This window comes from Schistocerca americana, chromosome 1, assembly GCF_021461395.2.
Source record: "Schistocerca americana isolate TAMUIC-IGC-003095 chromosome 1, iqSchAmer2.1, whole genome shotgun sequence".
NCBI lineage: Eukaryota > Metazoa > Arthropoda > Insecta > Orthoptera > Acrididae > Schistocerca > Schistocerca americana.
In genome coordinates, this window is record NC_060119.1 from 1,009,441,763 (window position 1) to 1,009,464,909 (window position 23,147).

Consider the following 23,147-nt stretch of genomic DNA (forward strand, 5'->3'; position numbering starts at 1 on the left):
CAGCACTAAGAATAAGAGTGTGCATCAGTAATCACCTGTAATTAGACTTGAATTTGTGAAGAATAACCCCTTGGTTCATGGATTATATGAGACTGGTTGAACCTGTTGGGAACCAAGCCAGTTTCACATTTGATAACTTGACCTTGTGGCAGGTTGCATTGTCTAGGAAAAGGAGAACTTGGCGATTTTCATTCTTCCATAAGACCACTCACCATCCACACCTTTTTACTGCTGCATGGTGTTAATGGAAGCCTATTGACATCTATGTTTTTGAAACAATACGGTTTTGCAACATTTCAAATCACCAGTGGCTTCTCCACTTCATCTAATATGTTTTCGCACAACAGTACAGTGGGCGTTTCCTTCGGCATTTTTCTGCCAGTGTCGAAATGCTAGAAATTTTGAAGGCAATGCATGACAGAACAGTCATGTTTCATCGACACTGAACATGTCTTTCGAGTCATAATTTGCTATTAGGTTGTACAGTATTGTCTTCCATTCATTGCTATACTTCCCTGCACATCTTTTGCTTCCACACACTTCATTCCACACAATACAGTGCCTAGCTTGAGACTGCCCAGCCATCCTGTGGATGCCTTAAACTCTGTATTTCCAAGCTCTTTAGTGAATTTCAGAGCCTCACACAGCTGCATGGGTCCAGACAAAGATAAGTTTTTTCCCTCGCACACTTTAAGAACCATTCCCACACTACCTCATTAAGTTCTTCATTTCCTGTCTTCTTCACATTTCTCTTCATTTGTCCGTTTCCTTTCATCCATTCATCCTATCTTAACCTTGTTTCTTAAAGCATCATAAACTTTTGTTTTACCCCGTTGGAAATGCAACACTATTTTATGCACAGAGAGTTTGTCTTTCTAACTCGCCACGATGACCTTAATCATTTTGTTAAGTGTTAGTGATGTACTTTTTGTTTGACATCATGTTACCACTTATTGCTACTAGTCAACTGAAAATGGCAGAAAATAATGCAAGGAGTGCATTTCTTTGGAATGCTTGACCTTGCTGGGTAAAGCAATTGTTTAAAGGAACCGTGCAGATGGCAGCAGAGTGTTTGTAAGTATGAAACAATGTTCCAGCATGCACCTGTATGCATCAGTAATAATTGTAAATGAGAAATGCTGACAGATTGCTCACAAACAAAACATTTCCTTTGACGCACCGACATTGCGCACAACTTGTTCATTGCTGCACAGAGGGGTGTAGTTTTATGCCCACACCCACAGCGCAGTGCTGTGCCAAACCTCTTTTCATGGTTTTGTGCCACTTAACAGCATTGCCAGACTGTACAGACTTTGTGCCAAAAGTAGTGGCCCTCTAGAGTCATCAATAACTGATGTATATTGTAATACAGTAGTACTGTATAAACTCTTTTCCACATTATACAGTGAATTATTAATTAAGTCTTAAAATTTGCATTCTGCTTCCACATTAGGCACATTGCATTTTTTTACAAAAAATTAGCATACAAAAGTGTCTTGAACATATTGAGACTGAAATAATTGTACAATTTGGGTAGATTTCCAAATTAGTTCCACTTTTATCAAGTTTTACTATATTATCAAAATGTAGATAAGCAATATAAGGAAGTTTAGAATAGGTATAATATTAACTTTTTAGGCAGATATTTATTGAATTAAACAGTTTGTAATTTTGCTTAGTCAAAACATATTAAAAATAATTTTTTCTCGTGGAGCATCCTCAATAAAAGGGGTCATCGTATAATAATAATAATAATAATAATAATAATAATAATAATAATAATAATAATAATCTTACACTTGGGTAAATACCACATTTAGTTTGTGCTTGAGTGAGATGATTAGAAATGTGTGTTCCTGTTGTGAGAAGGTAGTATGCAAGGTCTTGTAATTCACGAATACTGTGACGGAAAATATGATGAGAAACAATGGCAAATTTACAGAAAATCCAGGAGGAACATTCTAATTTCAGGTGACGTTAATTTATCCGTTCTGTAATTACACATCATATCGCTCAAGAGATACACTTGTTTGCACATTTCAAAACATTTCACAGGTGCAGTTTAATATGAGCCGACCCAAGATGTTTATTGTGTAGTGTCGTGTATCTGAAATTTAAATAAAATGACACATGTAAAGAAATAAATTTAAAATATGTGTTTAAAATTACCAAAATAACTGTAGCTAGTGAAACCCGTCTGTTCATTTAACGTGAATTCAGGCTTTGTGATTTTGTGGCTGTGTACTTCCAGTTGTTCTAAAAGGCCTAGGGTCTTACCATTGGCTTCACTGTGTACCACTACCACCAGATTGTTTTCTATTCTGTTGATTACATGTTTAGTTTCCAGCATGTGCTGTCTAATAACTGATTTTCTGATTTTTCAAAGTGGTTAAGTCCGAATGCATTCACGTGTTCTTGCAACAAATTTTGAGAGAGAGAGAGATGTGGTCTATAATGCAAGTTTTACATAATTTTGCCTACTCTTCCATACCAAACTGCTGCTATAAAGAAGCGTGGAAACAGATGTTAGTAAACAGCATTGTATTAAGTTTTGGCACTGTACCTTTACCTCAATATGCGTGCAAAATCTGATCATGAAACTTTGCAAATATAAATTCAAAGTTTTCTTCAAGGGAGTAAAAATTCTTTGTAACTATGATGAAACTACCTTTTTTTTCAGACAATTGCACAATGGCGGGCTCAGCGCTACCAAGACATGCCGGAGTATGAAAATTTCCGACAACTTCTGCAGGCACCTGTTGATGATGCTCAAGAAATATTACAGACACGTTTCCCAATGCCTCGGTACATTGATACAGAGCAGGGTGGATCACAGGTAAATAGGATGAAAATTGAACACTATTATAGCTTTCAAAACTGTGTTACTCTTTTACTACCAAAGAAATTCTATTTTACAGGCGAGATTTCTTCTATCAAAAGTAAATCCCTCGCAGACCCACAACAACATGTATGCATATGGTGGGGTAAGTTATCAAAGTTTTGTGTGTTGTTTTCTAGTTGTACAGCAGTTTAAAACTTATTACATTCATTTGATTTTCTTTGATCTGTAACTGCCATAACACAAAATCCGTTCTGTCTCAAACAATAGTAGTATTTGTACTAAGCACAGTATGTAATTGGAATGTACTGACTATACAGTGTGGGCAAATATGGTGTGATCGTATTTGCTCCCTTTTGTTTTTAAGAATTATTCCAGCTAAACAATGTAGGAGAACATTCAGGGATGTTATTGTCATTTGCATGTAGACCCTGCTGGACCACATACCCCTTTTGTGATTCGTCTTATGATCTTCTGTCCATGGACTATTTTTATTTGTAAATTCTATTTTTTTTTGTAGCCCCTTCACAATCTAAATCCCTGGCTGTACTAAGCAACAGTTTACCTTTTGACTGAAAATGTTCATATCTGTAACTTACATTGTTTTTATATGGGCTTCCTCCAGGCAATTTTTAAGTTTCCAGAATGAGGAGACGAGATGCTGGCAGAATAGAATCTGAGAGGGTAGGTCGTGAGTCATACTGGGGTAGCTCAGTTGGTAGAACACATGCCAGCAAAAGGCAAAGGTCCCAAGTTTGAGTCTCGTTCCAGCACACAGTTTTAATCTGCCAGGAGGTTTCAGTTTTTAACTTGTTTGACCCACTGTATACTCTTTAATTTTCTGATGTATATCATGATATTTTTGTGTAATCCTCAATGTTGGGAGTCTCTGACTCTGTCCATAAAATTTTAGACTCCATTTTCTGCTGGTACGTTAGACAATGTGATGGGATGTCAGATGGATTGAAGTTCTGCTCACATGTAGAGCTCCATATTTGACAGTGGGTAGTGTCTTAATGTTTTGTATGTAGACATGCACCTTTAGGTGTAGATGCCCATGTTCTACCATACACTCCCTTCACTTTCCATAATCTAAACAAAACAGGTGACCGTAACATCTTATGTTTGTCTGGGTATTAATAGGATTCCTCTGTTTTTCACTTTTAGTTCTTTTTTTCAGTTCTGTAATAATTTTATCTGGAATGAGATTGGAGAGGTGTGGCAACACCCCATTCCTCTGTAAATCCCTTCTCAATTTAAAGGGCCACCAATATTTCACCCACATATTTTACTTCAAATTTTATGTCTATGAATGTATCATTATTATTATTATTACTATTATTATTACTATCATCATCATCCGTTTTTCACATGAGAGGTTACATTATTGGCTATGAGGTCTGTCTGCTGCAGATAACTACCTTCTTCCTGAGCATTAGGCATGGTGTTTTAAGTCGTTTTACAATACATTACACATTAAATGTCATGTGTTTCACCATATTTATTACATACACAGATTCTAGACAGCTCTCCAAGCTATGTGGTATTGATTTCAGAGCATGAATGATGACAGGGCTGACAACAGCTGACCTTGATGCTCTGGTCCTTGTATTTCAGTTTCTTGCTAGCCACCTTATCACTAATGTTCCCATTACATTGCTGTAAGACATCAGTTAAGGGGCATAATTCTTTATCTGGCTGATGTGCAACATCAGGCTTGTTAGTTGCAAGCATTGAGTTGATATGTATTTGTTGAACATATAGAATTGTTTTACATCCAGATGCTGTGACTGCTTTAGCTGAGTGATCATACAGTTCGTTGGAGTGATCTGGTACTCCTAGAGCTCCTCATACTTGCCAAAAATGGTAAGAATACACCTAATTGTGGCTCTTGGTATTCATTCTTTGTCAAGATTGGGTAATCTTATAGTATGTGCTCTGTAGTCTCAGAGTGTATTCTACAAAGTCGACATCTATTATCTTGACGCTGAGTTTCATAATTACTCTTTCACAGTTCTTTTCCCTCAAGGCATGATCTTGTGTTTCCACTATTAGAGCTTCAGACCCTGTTCTCATTCTTCTGTGTTTAAGCCGCAATGTGTGTGGTATATGTCATTATAAAATTTCTCCAGCCAGCTTGGGTACTAACCATGCAGGGATTTGTCTCCAGGTTTTTTCTATTTTATTCTGAGCCTCAGTTCTGATTTTACAAGACTTAGCAGAAGTGAGTCAGTGTCAGTACCTTCTGCATTCTGCAAGATCTTTCTTGCAGGCTTCTTAGTCTGGGCAATAATTTCTCTTTTTCCATTTGTTGTCTTTTGTTATTTGATACACCGATCATTCATGTGCTGGATCACATACGTACTGAAAACAAATAAGACATTATAGTATGTGGCCTCTGTTTGTACCAGTCCTTGCATTCCTTCCTTGAAATGTCACATATAATCTTTACTATTATTGTTTATTACTTCACTTACATTTACCATCTTTACTTTTTAAGATAATAAATTGTATTACCTGAACAAAAGGCTAAAATTTTGACGTAATTTCTAATGCAGAAATGTAATAAATACTGATATGTGCTGGTAAATTGTAAGTAATAAACTACATTGTAAGTAATAAACTGCATCAGAAGTATCAGGTGACTGACTCTTAGATAAGTAATAGAAATATGACTGAGTCAGAATAATTTTGCTTGTAAATTCTATATTTCGTACGTGTAAAATTTTGGAGACTTCTATAGTAGCTATTTTGTTGTACTAAGTTTGTTTTGGATTTTGTATGATACTTCAAGATTTCGACTTACATATCAGTATTGTAATTCTAGTGTATTATTTATTCTCAGCAGGCGACGCAGATCCCAAATGCGGTAGAGTCACGTTTTCATTATTATTATTTGGTGTTGGGGAAACTCACTGAATTTATGGGAATTTGGAGCATTCTAGTTTTTGGTCTCATTTACAATTGTTCATAAATGCTAAACTTTAACTCCATCAGAGTATCCTTGCACTTAACATGTCTGTTAATTTTTGTGCCATCTCATGCCTAGTTAGTGTAAGGTGGATAGAAGTGGAATTTGTCACTATTAGAGTGAAATGTTCCTGACTGTGTTTGGCTGCTAGAAACAATTCTCTTTTGTCTTGTGCACATATGATTTCCACATGACACCCATAGAATGACTTCACTATAGGGATGGATGAAGACTTTCGAGGAAATAGGAAGCTCCCATATAAAGTAATGAAGAATAAAAGAAGTGAATACCATATTTTTGATAATATAGGCTGCATTTTTTCCCTAAATTTTGGCTTGAAAAATCATTGCACGCAGCCAATAATCGAGATTTTCACCCTCAGATCATAGATTGTCAATTTCAAAGTGACATATACACGTGCATTGTATTTTGAAATAAATACCATTGAAGTGGTGCAGTGTAAAGTCATGAGCTCTCACAAAAATACCAACTGAGAAGATTTCTCCCTTGAGGAGTGTTTTCTGATTAAAAACCACAATAGTGGCAGTTTTTATCCATCAGCCATAATGTTCCGCACTCCACTGTGCACCACTGCTTTTCAGCAGCATATGTACTTATTTGCACACTTTGTTCCTGTACATTGTTTACTGTAATGCTGATTGGCATATCAGAGTAGACCGGCATTAGGTCCGCATACCCTACTTGGGAATCCAAATAAAATCTTTTGTGTTGTAGTTGGATCACATAAAACTGAAAAGGTGTCAAACCGCTTTTGTAAGCTTGAGGCAATTTTTGCACAGTTATAGTTCTGTGAAAAACAGACAGATTATTTCGTGATGTAAATAGCTGAACTCACCTATATGAAACTTCAAATTCCATTGGCAAAATGTTTCTTTTACGTACTGTTCATTTCCGTATGGTCCCAAATCACAAAGTCTAACATTGATGCTCTGCACGGCTCAATTGTTATATGCAGTTGTCAACATAATTTAATGCCTGTATCACGTACGTCTTGGCAGTTGGCAGTACTTCGTAATTGAAGGTATATTGCTGTTTTATCTGAAGCTCAAGCCACAGAATATGCTTAACAAAAATGATAATAACAAGGGCTATGAAGTATTGGAACAGGTCATAACTGTGTATGTGTGACGAGTCACTCTTACTCTTAGTTATACGGAAGTTGAAGAGGAGAGGGAATGAGATGCAGTTCAAAGTATTGTCTAATTGAATTTAGTAGTGTGGCATATATTTGAGATTTACATTTTACTTTAATCTCATGTCAAAATTCGTGCAAATATGGTATGTAAATGTCCTTGCTTCAAAAACAGACAATGGAAGCTTAATAAGATCAGAGAAAGAAATCAGAGGTGAAATGGAGAGACATTTTGGTATGTTGCTAAATGGAGACTGATCCATCAGTAACATACACACAAAATAGGAAATATTCATTAACCTGGCTTGATGTTGATAGAAAAGTTCTGGGGAACATGGAAAGAATATTGTCATTGAATTTTGGACATTGAAAAAGTCCATGATAGCTTCCTTCGAAACAAATTCTGGGAATGCTTGGAACGTCTCAAGGTGCCAAAGTGTTTAATTGGAAAATTAAAGATGTTACACCAGAACTGCTGTGGCTGTGTCCAGATAGGTAGTGGGCGGTCGAAATGGTTCTAGGCAAAGAGAGCTGTCCAGCAAGGAAGTGCCCCATCGTCATTCCTGTTCATAATAGTAAGGGACAAGATTGAAAAATCTATGTATGAAATGAGCAGTGAACCGAGTGTCCTAGTATTCACAGATGATGTTTTACAGGGAAAAGCAGAAACTGAGGTGCAGAAAAAGCTGACAGAATGGAACAGTTTGTTTAAAACTTTTGAACTGAAGATAAGCAACACCTAGACCATAGAAATTACCATCTAACAGGGAAGGAACAGGCTCAAACTTATATTTAAAAGATACAAAATGAGAATCAGTTTTCCATTTCAAATACATGAGAAGCCTAACTTCCAAAACAACAATATTAATCAGGAAATAGTCAGTAGGACATACGAAGAACCTAATTTTTACCCATACTTCATGCCAGTTCTCACTTAGTGTTCAGACGTGTACCCTACTGAAGAAAGCTACAGCAGAATTCGGGTGACAAAAGAGATTCATCAGAACTATGAACCAAAGTGCTAGAAAGGACAAGATCAAAAATCAGGTGAACAAGAGTATAGCTGGCAGCAAAGTGCCTGTTATTAGTGTAATAAAGAAACATAGCCTGCAGTGATACAAGCACATTACAAGAATGGATGAAAAATGATCTGCCAGAAAATATTTCAGAATAAATATCCAAGCCGAAAGGCCACATAGAAGGATCATAAAATGCTGAGTAGATACTGTGAAAGCAGATGAGGAGGAGAGAGAATTCTAGAGAGCATGAAATGAAATGAACTTCCAGTGGGAAGATGTCCAGGAACAGAATATCTACGAAGACAGCAGGATATGGTGAGTGCATGTAACTATACCCAGGAAACTAGAGCTGGGAAATGGTGATGAGGAAGACTATATGAACTGGAAATAAAAATTAAACCACATTGTTCAGTGTGTGTACCCCTATACTGCTGCCACTTATAAAACAAAATTTCATTTAGGATATTTTTGTATATTGATAGTCCTTAATAAAGTAGTTTATTTCTTGCAATTTGTGTGTGTGTGTGTGTGTGTGTGTGTGTGTGTGTGTGTGTGTGTGTGTGCGCGCGCGCCTGTGTGTGTGTGTGTGTGTGTGTGTGTGTGTGTGTGTGTGTGTTATATTGAGGAGGAGCTTTTCAGTATGAAATATCAGAGAGGACTTCTTCCAAAAAGCTGTACTTAGAGTGGAGCCAGAAAGCTGTGTTTCTGAGGCACATGGTTCATGCTCAGAACATTATGAGTGAACTAGAATGCTCCAACAAATATGGAAATCTGAATTATTTGTGTCATGCACAGTGATGGTGGGACCTTGTTTCATTGTAGTTTTGGGGAATTATTTGAGGCTGTTTTTGAGTGGTAGCTCTCTTCTTGTCTTTCTAAAGTAGTGCTAGTTATTGAACTGAACATAATAATTCTACTAACATCTACTGTTTTTCTTTATACATTATGTTAGGATCATTCTAATCTGTTTTCTCCCTTCTCATACTTCAGTTTTGGCAATGCTGTACATAGCTTCAGAAGCCTGTTCTCTCTCTCTCTCTCTCTCTCTTTTTTTGAGAATATATTTAACAATTTTTGAGCATTGTATTATATGCAACCATTGATGGTGGTGAACACTGCTTACAAACCATGTGACAGTTGTTGAGCTCCTTTTGAACAAAGGTTTTGGACAGTACACTATGTGTAAAAGAAGTGGGACAGTCTTAGTCTGTCCTTGAAGTGCACAAATTAAAATTGGCCTTTGTTCTCATATTGAATTTAAATTTGAAATGCCATGGCTGGAAAGACTTAAGTGCAAATGGAATAAAAATGGAGCTAATTACTTATTATTTAAATGAAACAAATTAATTATATCTAAAAACAAAGATGATGTGACTTACCAAACGAAAGCACTGGTAGGTCGATAGACCCACAAACAAACACAAACATACACACAAAATTCAAGCTTTCGCAACAAACTGTTGCCTCATCAGGAAAGAGGGAAGGAGAGGGAAAGACGAAAGGATGTGGGTTTTAAGGGAGAGGGTAAGGAGTCATTCCAATCCCGGGAGCGGAAAGACTTACCTTAGGGGGAAAAAAGGACGGGTATACACTCGCGCACACACACACATATCCATCCACACATATACAGACACAAGCAGACACATTTAAAGACAAAGAGTTTGGGCAGAGATGTCAGTCGAAGCGGAAGTGCAGAGGCAAAGATGTTGTTGAATGACAGGTGAGGTATGAGTGACGGCAACTTGAAATTAGCGGAGATTGAGGCCTGGTGGGTAAGGGGAAGAGAGGATATATTGAAGAGCAAGTTCCCAACTCCGGAGTTCGGATAGGTTGGTGTTGGTGGGAAGTATCCAGATAACCCGAACGGTGTAACAATGTGCCAAGATGTGCTGGTCGTGCACCAAGGCATGTTTAGCCACAGAGTGATCCTCATTACCAACAAACACTGTCTGCCTGTGTCCATTCATGCGAATGGACAGTTTGTTGCTGGTCATTCCCACATAGAATGCATCACAGTGTAGGCAGGTCAGTTGGTAAATCACGTGGGTGCTTTCACACGTGGCTCTGCCTTTGATCGTGTACATCTTCCAGGTTACAGGACTGGATTAGGTGGTGGTGGGAGGGTGCATGGGACAGGTTTTACACCGGGGGCGGTTACAAGGATAGGAGCCAGAGGGTAGGGAAGATGGTTTGGGGATTTCATAGGGATGAACTAACGGGTTACGGAGGTTAGGTGGACGGCGGAAAGACACTCTTGGTGGAGTGGGGAGGATTTCATGAAGGATGGATCTCATTTCAGGGCAGGATTTGAGGAAGTCGTATCCCTGCTGGAGAGCCACATTCAGAATCTGGTCCAGTCCCGGAAAGTGTCCTGTCACAAGTGGGGCACTTTTGTGGTTCTTCTGTGGGAGGTTCTGGGTTTGAGGGGATGAGGAAGTGGCTCTGGTTATTTGCTTCTGTACCAGGTCGGGAGGGTAGTTACGGGATGCGAAAGCTGTTGTCAGGTTGTTGGTGTAATGGTTCAGGGATTCCGGACTGGAGCAGATTCGTTTGCCAGCTTCATCCTGACCCACAACTTCTTCACTTTTGAAGGCCAGACATACCAACAATTAAAGGGAACAGCCATGGGTACCAGGATGGCCCCCTCGTACGCCAACCTATTCATGGGTCGCCTAGAGGAAGCCTTCTTGGTTACCCAGGCCTGCCAACCCAAAGTTTGGTACAGATTTATTGATGACATCTTCATGATCTGGACTCACAGTGAAGAAGAACTCCAGAATTTCCTCTCCAACCTCAACTCCTTTGGTTCCATCAGATGCACCTGGTCCTACTCCAAATCCCACGCCAAGTTCCTTGACGTTGACCTCCATCTGTCCAAGGGCCAGCTTCACACGTCCGTCCACATCAAACCCACCAACAAGCAACAGTACCTCCATTATGACAGCTGCCACCCATTCCACATCAAACGGTCCCTTCCCTACAGCCTAGGTCTTCGTGGCAAACGAATCTGCTCGAGTCCGGAATCCCTGAACCATTACACCAACAACCTGACAACAGCTTTCGCATCCCGTAACTACCCTCCCAACCTGGTACAGAAGCAAATAACCAGAGCCACTTCATCATCCCCTCAAACCCAGGACCTCCCACAGAAGAACCACAAAAGTGCCCCACTTGTGACAGGATACTTTCTGGGACTGGACCAGACTCTGAATGTGGCTCTCCAGCAGGGATACGACTTCCTCAAATCCTGCCCTGAAATGAGATCCATCCTTCATGAAATCCTCCCCACTCCACCAAGAGTGTCTTTCCGCCATCCACCTAACCTTCGTAACCTGTTAGTTCATCCCTATGAAATCCCGAAACCACCTTCCCTACCCTCTGGCTCCTGTCCTTGTAACCGCCCCGGTGTAAAACCTGTCCCATGCACCCTCCCACCACCACCTACTCCATTCCTGTAACCCGGAAGGCGTACACGATCAAAGGCAGAGCCACGTGTGAAATCACCCACGTGATTTACCAACTGACCTGCCTACACTGTGATGCATTCTATGTGGGAATGACCAGCAACAAACTGTCCATTCGCATGAATGGACACAGGCAGACAGTGTTTGTTGGTAATGAGGATCACCCTGTGGCTAAACATGCCTTGGTGCACGGCCAGCACATCTTGGCACAGTGTTACACCGTTCGGGTTATCTGGATACTTCCCACCAACACCAACCTATCCGAACTCCGGAGATGGGAACTTGCTCTTCAATATATCCTCTCTTCCCGTTACCCACCAGGCCTCAATCTCCGCTAATTTCAAGTTGCCGCCACTCATACCTCACCTGTCATTCAACAACATCTTTGCCTCTGCACTTCCGCCTCGACTGACATCTCTGCCCAAACTCTTTGTCTTTAAACATGTCTGCTTGTGTCTGTATATGTGTGGATGGATATGTGTGTGTGTGCGCGAGTGTATACCCGTCCTTTTTTCCCCCTAAGGTAAGTCTTTCCGCTCCCGGGATTGGAATGACTCCTTACCCTCTCCCTTAAAACCCACATCCTTTCGTCTTTCCCTCTCCTTCCCTCTTTCCTGATGAGGCAACAGTTTGTTGCGAAAGCTTGAATTTTGTGTGTCCGTTTGTGTTTGTTTGTGGGTCTATCGACCTGCCAGCGCTTTCATTTGGTAAGTCACATCATCTTTGGTTTTAGATATATTTTTCCCACGTGGAATGTTTCCCTCTATTATATTAAACAAATTAATTAAATGCACGAACATCGGATGAGTGGATTGATGGGGATGAAACCAGTGAAGATGTAGTGATATGAAATGGTACGATGCTAACCATTAACATATGCTGGTTCTGTAGTCTGAGGGATCTGTAGTGACACTTGAAAATTTGTGCAAGACTGGGACTCGAATCCAGACTTTTCTGCTCATTGTTATCAGTCATCTTAACTGTTAGGCTATCTGTGCCATCGGAAATGATAGGTGAGAATATCAACAACGGTGAAATTTGAAATTTGAATGTGGCCTGGGGCTGCGCTCAGGTAACGTAATGGTGTTCAGGCCTGCATGCAATAAGTGGAAATTCTTGTTAGAGTTCTGGTCTCTCATACATTTTCAATTGTAACTATAGTTTCTACTTTTATTGCTTAATTTTATTATTATGCTACCAGTTCTGAATGAGACAACACATATTTGGATGTTAGTGCTTTATGGAAGTCTGAATTGTACATGTAATACTTGGGACATATTATTTAGTGTCTGTGCCTCATTTATTTTTTTTTTGTTATGTAAGAGGAAATATTGTAACTCTTAACATGACACATATTATTAAAGAAAGTGTGGCACAGTTATTTAGATGCCAATCATGACATTATCAATTCTGGAATACTCAGTGATATCAGTACTGAAAATGCTATTGCGAACACAAATGCACAATTGGAACAGCGTGTTACATGGAAACTTGTGATATACTACTGGAAAGTTGAGTGGTATGTTTACCAGTTCAAATTCTGCAAACATATCAGTAAATGGCTTTTTACTAATGTGTCACCCAGTTGATTTTAATAAATAACTTTGTTCATTGAAATATTACTTGAACCCTTGTAACAATGAGCAGTAATCTGTATGACACATTAAAATATGCAGCATTGTTATTTTTACATTATATACAATAAATAACTTAGCAGAGAGTAAGATGAAGCCAACAAGAGATAATTTTGAATTAGGGACGGAAAGTGCAAAGAAGAGGAGGTAGAGTTAGAAGAATGAATAAAGGCTTATGAGCAGAGGTTCAGCTCAAACGTGTAACATGTCACCATTGGTAGGTTACAAATTACATAAAGAAAATAACAGTTCCCTCTTGAACCAGTGTATTGATCCAGTCACAGTTTATTCCCACAGGAACAAGTGTGTTAGAAGAAGGCCTTTTGGCCAAAACCATAAACGTATACCAATCTCTTTGCTGTCTGTCTGCGACTCCTCTATGAGGGGAGTAGCATTCTACCCTTCTTCATAATATTGCCATATTGGGACTAAGCCTCTCTATCCAGGTTGACCTGCAGTGCTACGACCAGCTATACTGGTCCAGTAGCATTCTTTACGGCTGGAGGATGAGTAGGGTGACAGTTCGGGGTAGTTCATCTCATTATGTTCGTAGCTCTTTTACCCTGGTTTCCTTCAATATGTGGTAAGGAAGGATGTTCATTTGTAGAACAACACTGTATCCACTCCAGATCTTCAGTGGTCTGCAGGTGTTCGTGATTGAATGGAACCAGAAGGAACAGTAGGTACTCTTTACATCACTTCCAAAGTCCATGGTTATTTTCTGCTGAAACTATAATTACCATTCCAGGTTCATTATCTTTGGTTGCTCAGGCCTTGTGGGTAGGGTAATAAGTTTTTCTCCAACAATAAAGTACAATGGGATGAATATTTCATCCACAATTTGTGTTGTAGGTCTCAGGTACGGGGTAGCTTATGTGTTAACGAGTATTCTTTGTAGGCCTGCCTTGTCCAAGCTGCAGCAGTCAAACAATTTAAGGATAATTTATTTTGTGGAGCCTACTATCTATTCTCCCAGCCCTCCCCACCAAGATGCATGTGGTGCTATCAAGTCACACTTGATATGTCATTGTGTGATGAACTGGTTAGTTCTTTCAGCAGACATAGCAAGCTGTCCATAGTTCTGCTATCTCTCAGTTACTGCAGGAAACATTTGGACATTTCACTGTAGATATTGTGTGGAATGCCATGCCAACCTATGAACCATTGAAGAGTTAATAAGAACCTGTCACTAGTTGTGTTTGCAGAAATAGACATTTTGTCCGTGGAGAACATCCATTATCACTTGGTGAAAAAACTGATTCTTTAATGTCCATCACCACTGCTTCAGTATGTTGTAAATGAAGACTTTCAATGCACTGGAATCATCCTCAGATCTGTAGGCAAAAGTAAAATAACTAATCAATACCTACTCTACGATACACTACACTGCCATTGTGCCATAACATTAGATATCAAATGTACCAAATTGTACCGGACTGTATCAGTTACAAAAGTAATCCATACAGCTTACATGCAAAATTTACATGCTATGTCACAGTATAGAATAGTGGTCTGGTGGAATCCACATTGTTCATAAAACCTGAGAGACAACTGCCAACAGGTGGTAACTGGTACATTTGTCATATGTAAATGACAAATACATTTGCATACTGAATTAGAAATAACTTTTTTGTTTGATGAAAATGTTGTTTTGTAAGTAAACTTGTAGTCACTCAGGGGTAAAAACATTACAAAAAGTCACAAAAAATATATAATTCATTACGGATAGCATGCATATCCATGGTATTGCCACAGGCCTGCCTCCATTGCGATATGCTCACTCTCGTGGTCACTGCTTTAATGATGAGACAAACAGTCATCTGCTAACCATAACCATGGGCAGAGGGGTATGCGGGAGGGCTTCTTAACTGATTTCAGACTTGTTCCAGCTGCCCCACCCCACTCCCTCTATCCTTCCTCCCCCCTATCACCTTGACGTCTGTAAGCACAATCACCAACTAAGTAACTCTTCATGCATGTTAAAATACGCATTGTTATTGAATTTTCTCTGTTCATTCAGGACTAGATTTGGATCTTGCTTTCTGTAATGATAAATTTAGAGTTCTTTCAAGATGTCAAGCAGTTGAACCCTTTTGAGTTCTGTATGGGAGGTCTAAATTTGACAGTGTGTTTAAAAGTTTCTTTGTGTGCCTTAAAAATGGTTCTGTTTTGACAATAAGTATGGTCCCTGAATCAAGTTTCAAAGCTTCTCCCCATTTGCCCTATACACTGTCACTGCAGTCATTTTATTTAATCATTGCACACCTGAATCCCAAAATTTATTCATACTTTTACAGACTTTATGTTGGAGCCACAAATTTAGCATGTTATTTGTACAAAGAAATATTTTTACATTTTGTTAAGGAAACATTTATCAATTTTGTCAGAAGTCTTTCCATTGTTTGTCACAGCCACATACTTTTTGTTATTCTGACCTGTGATGTGACCTTCACTTATTTGTTTTAGTTCTTTCCTCTTCATTGTGCTATAAATTTTCATTATGTCCCTATTTCTACATACAGACTGTCACCAGAAGTAAAAGTATTGTATGATATTGCGACAATGAGTAAATATGAACAAATCAGCCCAGCACTTAAATTAAGGAAGTTAATCCTAAGTGAACTGCTCTCCACTCATGAGAACAAAAAAGAGTTGCAAGTACTGAAGGATATAAATAAGAAGCTAGAATTACAGAAGGCAGATAAGGGCATTACGTGATTGTAATACATGATATGGACTACATTGAGAAAACCAAGAAGTTGTTGTTGTTATGGATAACATGTTTCAACAATAAGAAACCTTAGACATATAGTTATGAACCCATGAATCCCAGAAATATTCTCGTGAAATAAAGCTGTGTAAAGAGGAAAAATCTATACATCTAATCATGAATAATACACGTTGCCCAAATTATAAATCAAAGAAGCAGAGGTACACCTCATCAATCTTGTATTATTAGGAACAGTTATAAACTTGCTGATGAAATCAAAGATGTAGTCCGTACCACAGAGAGCATCAGTAGCATTATTACAAATTACCACTCTATATACAAACATCCCATAAAACATACAATCACCTCACATACGAAAAAATGGCAATAGGAGAAGTGACTGCGCTAGTAGAAGTGTTGGAACTAATACAGTCTTTCAAGTATTTCACTTTTAATTGAAAAATTTATCAATAGAATGATGGATTGGCATTTGGTAACAGCTTGGATGGGGCTTATCCGATATTTTTGTAAATAATCAGAAAAACGAATTTTTCGAGGTAAATCCTGATATTAAATGGAAAAATCAATTGTGGACAGCATGTGGATGCTTCATTTTTATCATACATGGGAGACAAAAATGACATTGAAAACTTAGCATAAAAATTGTGTTCCCAGCACCTGAAGATTAAGCTTACTATGAAGTTTGAGGTAGACAAATCATATAAGCTACCTAGATTTAACTCTAACAAAAGATAGAAAGAAAGGATTTACCATATTTATGAAATCTACAGGTAGAGATATTGTTATCAATAATCACTTGTGCCATCCTTCATGTGTATTTTAATGTGGTGGTGTAGAGATCATTAAGAGTGTTGTTCTGCCATTGTCAAGTTGGAAGAGAACTGAACATTTTAAATCAAGTAGTCATGGTAAAAATGTGTAATAAGATAAAAAAAGAAGAACTAAAACAAATAAACAGAGGTCACATCACAGGTGAGGAAAAACCAAGAACAAAAGATGTGTGCCTATTACCTACAACAGAAATACTTATGACAAAATCGATAGACACTTTTTTAAAGCAAATGTAACAATAGGCTTAAAACAAAAAGTAGGCTAAAATTCTTGCTCCATCAAAAAGTCTGTAATAGTAGAAATAAATTTTGGGTTTCAGGTGTGTATAGGATTAAGTGCAATACTGCAGTAAATAGTACGCAGGGCAAATGGGCAGGAACTTTGAAACTAGATGCAGGAAGTGTGCACACACTATCAAAACAAAATGATCTTTGAGGCACATATGACAATTTTAAGGACCCTGTTTTGAATATTGATCAAAATTTGGGCAGCCTAGGCAGAACTCATAAAGGCCAGTTACCTGACATCTTGGATGAAACCAAAATTTACCGCTGCAAAAACAGAGATCTGATCCTAACCATGAATAAGCAGAGCATATTGAGTCAGAATGCCTAGTTTAAGACGTATGAAGACTTACTAATGTGATGAATGTTACTTATGGATGGAGAGTTTGTGGCGGGATAGCTGGAACATAACTAAATCGGTGAAGAGCCCCTTCTGTGCAGCCCTCTGTGCATGGCAGTGGTTAGCAGATGACTGTTTGGCTTGTGGCACAACACCAAAGCGGTTACTATGAGAGCAAGCATACTGCATCGGAAGCAGGCTGAATCAACTCCTTGTATACGGATGCTACCTGTGCTTTTAAATCAAATAATATTGTGAGTTGTTAATGATGCTTTTACGCTTGACAAGCCACAAGTTTTAATCGTGTATTTCCAAGACTATTATTCTGAACAAACAAACAATTATTAGTTCAGTTAGGAAATGTTTTTGTCATTCACATGTGAGAAATGTACGTGATGCAACATGCTGGCAGTTGTCTTAGGGTTATTTGAATAATATGCACTCTTCCAGACCCCTATTATATCCTATAACGTAGCATGTAAATTTTGCTGAAAAGTTGTACAGGTTACTTTTGTAAATCATGTAGTCAGGCATGTTCTTTTACCTTTGATGTTTGATGGTGTTATAGTACCAATGTTGTATGTTGTAGAGTAGATGCTGATTAGTTACAATTATGTTCAGAAAAAACAGAACACCATGAACGACTAGAGATAGGATGTTCATATTCACCAGACATGTACGTTAGTATGTTCTGCAGAGATGATTAGCATTTGAACCATGTTGACCCACAGGTTCTAAGTCAGCATTGATATCGCTGCACAACACCACCTACCAGTAAAATGCACCTATGACTCTTGTTGTTGCTATGAACCAAAGGTAATGAATCAGTGTGACTTGAGAAGATGTGCAGGATGACTAGCAGATGTATGTGTGAACTGTGCCATCAAATCACTGAGTTTGAAAGAGGGCGCATTATTGGCATGAGAGAAAAATCCGGGAAGTTGCTGTTCGTGTGAGATGTGTTTTGTCAGTGTGAGGGTGTGTGCAGAATTGTACATCGAAGGCCATAGAACATGATGAGGTGGGTCAGGTTGCACACTCAGACCACCCCTCCCTCCCTTCCCCTCCACCCAAGAAGACTGGAACCTTATCAGAATGGCATTGCAGGACACACCTGCATCCTCCTTCACTCCTGCGCAACAGTGGAGCAGTGTAACACATCATACACCGTCAGGGGTGACAGTCCATCGCTGTTTATTATGGCATGCGTTACATGCATATCGTCCACTTCTCCGCTTACCTTTGATGAATGTGCAGAAACATGCTAGACGGCAATGGTGTAAGGACAAGAATGGCATCTGACAGTGTTTTTGGACTGGCCCTTAAAAAAAATGAAAGCGATCTAGACAGACAATTAAAAAAGAAAGTTGAGTAGGTTGTTAGCTCTTGAACAGCTGTAGTTGCAGCACAGATGGATACACAGATAAATAAGATTGTACAACACTTGTTTGTAACACTTCATATTTTTGAGTATAGGGGTCCAGCAAAATCTAATCTACATCTATACTCTGCAGACCATGGTGAAGTGCATGCCAGACGTTATATACTGTTGTACCAGTTATCAGGGTTTTTTCTTCACATATGGAGCACAGGAGGAATAATTGTGCAAATGCCTCCATGTGTGCTATAATTAATTTAATCTTGTCCTTACAATCCATATGGGAGTGATATGAATGGGATTGTAGTATATTCCTAGAGTCATTACTTAAAGCTGGTTTTTAAAACTTTCTAGTTAGGCTTTCTTGGGGTAGTCTACATTTGTTTTCAAGATTGTGCCAGTTCAGTTTCTTCAGTATCTCTGTGACACTCTCCCACAGGTCAAACAAACCTGTGATCATTCCACTCTACAATGGGTCACATGAGTGATTTGTAAATAATCTCCCTTATATCCTACCAGTAAACCAAAGTCTGCCACTGCCAGAAACTTCAAATGGCTTGTGACACTTCACTCTTATAGTTTGGCAGTGATGCTTCCATCTGTTGGCCAGCAAAGCTATGTGCAATTTTACAGGGAATATGACAAAACATGGACGGTAAATAGTTTGGACAGGAAGAGAATAGAAGCTTTCGAAATGTGGTGCTACAGAAGAATGCTGAAGATTAGATGGGTAGATCACATAACTAATGAGGAGGTATTGAATAGAATTGGGTAGAAGAGGAGTTTGTGGCACAACTTGACGAGAAGAAGAGACCAGTTGGTAGGACATGTTCTGAGGCATCAAGGGATCACAAATTTAGCATTGGAGGGCAGTGTGGAGGGTAAAAATCGTAGAGGGAGACCAAGAGATGAATACACTAAGCAGATTCAGAAGGATGTAGGTTGCAGTAGGTACTGGGAGATGAAGAAACTTGCACAGGATAGGGTAGCATGGAGAGCTGCATCAAACCAGTCTCAGGACTGAAGACCACAACAGCAACAACAACATGACAAAACAGAATCTTTTGGATGAGACATGTTGCATGTAATATCCAGACTATTCTCTTAGGTTCAAAAGAACCACTTGTATTCCCAAATAGTGTAGATTGATATGAGTGTACATGATGAGGAGTTTAGTAAATTGGTGTTTCCCATGTAGAATAAGGGGGGGGGGGGGTGGCAATTTGGCATATTGCAAGCAACCTCCCAAATGTAACAAATCACTATCTGAGGAGTAGGTGTTCAGACACCCTTATCTTTGATGTGCTAGGTAGACATTGCCCTTTGATTAAAGCATTGATTTCCTAAAACAAACACATGCCAAGTGTCTGCAACCTAAGGTGTGTTCCTCTCAAAAGAAAATCTGCCAGCTAGTCTTTGCTGTCGCCACTGAGGCGGTGATGAGGATGATAGGATTTCTCTAACACACAAACATTTTCCCAGTTGAAAGATTGTCATTTATCAGTCCAAGAGTTATGACAGAATCAGTCCTGATTATTGCTTTGCCAAGGCCAGAGGTTGCGTAATATGTAGAAGTATTTGATAATCTAATATGCATGGGAAGTGGATCACAGTAATAGGTAAAGGAATAGAAGAAAGATTTATGGGAGAACAAGGGATTGATAGTAGGAGTGAGAGAGGAGAAAGACAAATTGTGTTCTGAAATAAATTTCTGTTTGTAACAGTAAATAAATTGTTCGAAAATGAGAAGAGGAAGTGGTACATGTGGTAAAGGCCTGGAGATACACAAGGTTTCCAGCTTGATTACATCATTGTCAGATAGGGATTCCAAAATAAGATATCAGATGTAAAGCATACCCAGGAGCACAATTTGGTGATGATGAAGAACAGAGTCAAGTAAAAGAAAAGCTGGGAACCAATGTGAAAAGAAGTGGGATACTGAAGTATTGAGGGGAAAAGGTGCATTTGAAGTTCTCTAAGGCTGTAGATACTATGATAATGAATACCACAGCAGGTCCGTCAGTGGAAGAGGGATGGACATTTCTAAAAGGGGCAGTCACAGAAGTTGGACAGACTATTATAAGTACAAGGAAGGTAACTCAAAAGAAACCTTAAATAATGGAAAAAATACTTGAATGATGAAAGATGGCAGTACAAATATGTACAGAGAATTTCAGGACTACAGAAATTTAAATCATTTATGAATGAAATAAATCGGAAGTGCAAGGAAGTCAAGGCGAAATGGGGACAAGGAAAATGTGAAGAAATTGAAAAAGACGTGGAAGGACAGGTTCAGCATACAGAAAACTGGAAATGACCTTCGATGAAACTAAAATGATGGACTTCAACATTGAGAGTGCTATGGTAATTCCAAGGAAAGAATGGATAGTTGGAAAGAGTACATTGAAGATGTCTGTGAGGGAGAGGACTTCTCTGATGACAAAGAGGATCCAGTATTAGAATCAGAGTTTAATAGAGCTGTGGAAGACTACTGATCAAATAAGGCAGAAAGGACAGATAATATTTCTTTGGAATTTCTGAACTCATTGGGAGAGGTGGCAATTAAATGGTTATTCAAGTCAAATCAGTGAGTCAGGAGATGTATCACCAGGTTTTGTAAAAAATGTCATCCATATAATCCCAAAAATGACAAAGGCACACAAGTGTGAGAACTATCACATAGTCAGCCTAATGGCTCATGCAAACAGGCTGCTGACAAGAATAATATGCAGAGGAAAGGACAATAAAATTGAGGAGCTGCTAGGTATCAATGAGTTTGGATTTTGGAAAGGTAAAAGCACCAGAGATTGATAATGGAAACAAGACCTGAGAAAAATCAAGATAAATACTTCTGTAGGATTTGCACCTTGAAGAGCATTTGATGGTATAAAATGGATCAGGGTGCTAGAAATTCTGAGAGAAATTCATGTAAGCTACAGGGAAAGATGGATAATACACAAAAAGAGAGAACAATAAGTATAGAAGACCAAGAACAAAGTGCTAGAATTAAAAAAAAGGTGTAAGACAGGTATGTAATCTTTTGCCTCCTACTGTTCAGTCTACGCATCAAAGAAACAATGATGAAAAAAAAGCATCATGAGTGGCATTAACATTCAGGGCAAAAGCATTTCAGTGATACGATGCCGTTGCTATTGTCAGTGAAAGTGAAGAAGAATTACAGAATATTTTGAATGTGGAATGAACCATCTAATGAGTGCAGAACATGGATTGTGAGTAAACTGAAGAAAGATGAAAGTAATGAGAACTATTGAGAATGAGACTGGCCTTAAATTTGACGTCAGAACTGGGGACCATGAAGTAGATAAAGTTAAGGAATTCTGCTACCTTGGGAGATAGAATAATACATGATGGATGAAGCAAGGAGGATATAAACAGCAGATTTGGACAGCAAAGAGAGCATTCCTGGCCAAGAAAATCAGCTTGTATCAAATATCAACTTTAATGTGATCAAGAAATTTCTGGGAAAGTAGGTATTGTATGGTAGTGAAACGTAGATTGTCAGTAAACCAGAAAAGAACAGAATCAAGGTATCTGAGCGTGGTGGTATAGAGGAATGATGAAAATTAGAAGGCCTGATAAGATAATGAGTGAGGTGGTTCTCTGCAGAATTGGTGAAGAAAGGAACACATGGGAAACACTGACAGGAAGAAGGGACAGGATGAAGGGCATTTTTTAAAACATCAGGGGATAACTTTCATGGTAGTAGAGGGAGCTGTAGAGGATAAAAACTGTAGAGGAAGACAGAGATTGGAGTTCATCCAATAGATAATTGTTGAAGTAGGGTGCAAGAGCTACTCTGAGATGATGAAGTTGTACAAGAGAGGATTTTGTGGTGGGCCACATCAAACCAGTCAGGAGTCTGATCAATCTATTCTCTGTCAGAACTGCTAACAGTAGAAAATGTGGGAGTGTTGTTCTCTTTATGGGTGCTAACTGGCTCTTGCTTCACATTAGTGGAGAACAGTTATCCATAAAAGTTATGTACAAGTCTTTGGCATATGCTCACTATGATGTGTCACATCAGACATGAATATAAGAGTTCCCTTGTTCCATCATTTGGACTCAGGTTGGAACAGTAGTTCGAAATAGTTCAGGATGGATTGACATCCAGGTGTGCCATCTAACACCTAGACTATGGGGGCAGGACTTTTTCCCACCATAGTCCACCAGCCAGTCCTAGTCTTGAACTAGGATTTGTCATAAAATGGATATTTGTGTTACTAATCCCAGAGGCTCCTGAATGTGTGCAGCAGACCATAATATATTTCTTTTAGTTGCTATTGTGTCCAAGATGCGTCACTGTCTTGTGGAAAAATCTGTCTCCTTCATGGCTCCAAGTACCATGGTGTTTGATTGGATAACCTGTCCTTTAGTCCCCCAGATCATATATAACTGCCATGAATTAATGAGTCACTTAGACAGTGGCAGTTGTATTTGCTTCAACAGCAAAGGCAACTCTTAATAAATTAAGACTAGGCTGAC

General features: G+C 38.9%; 1 protein-coding gene across 6 annotated transcripts in view; it reads left to right on the forward strand.

Moving 5' to 3' along the window:
- LOC124616121 (protein transport protein Sec23A) overlaps positions 1 to 23,147 on the forward strand; it is a 104,255-nt gene that overhangs the window by 63,498 nt on the left and 17,610 nt on the right. For 2 of the 6 annotated variants that reach the window (XM_047144388.1, XM_047144412.1), the window contains 3 exons: positions 2,681 to 2,836; positions 2,919 to 2,984; positions 5,685 to 5,708. In XM_047144388.1, the coding sequence (XP_047000344.1) occupies positions 2,681 to 2,836; positions 2,919 to 2,984; positions 5,685 to 5,708 (246 nt within the window). The remainder of the gene's footprint in view (positions 1 to 2,680; positions 2,837 to 2,918; positions 2,985 to 5,684; positions 5,709 to 23,147) is intronic. The other 4 variants (XM_047144396.1, XM_047144419.1, XM_047144406.1 and 1 more) reach the window with 2 other exon arrangements.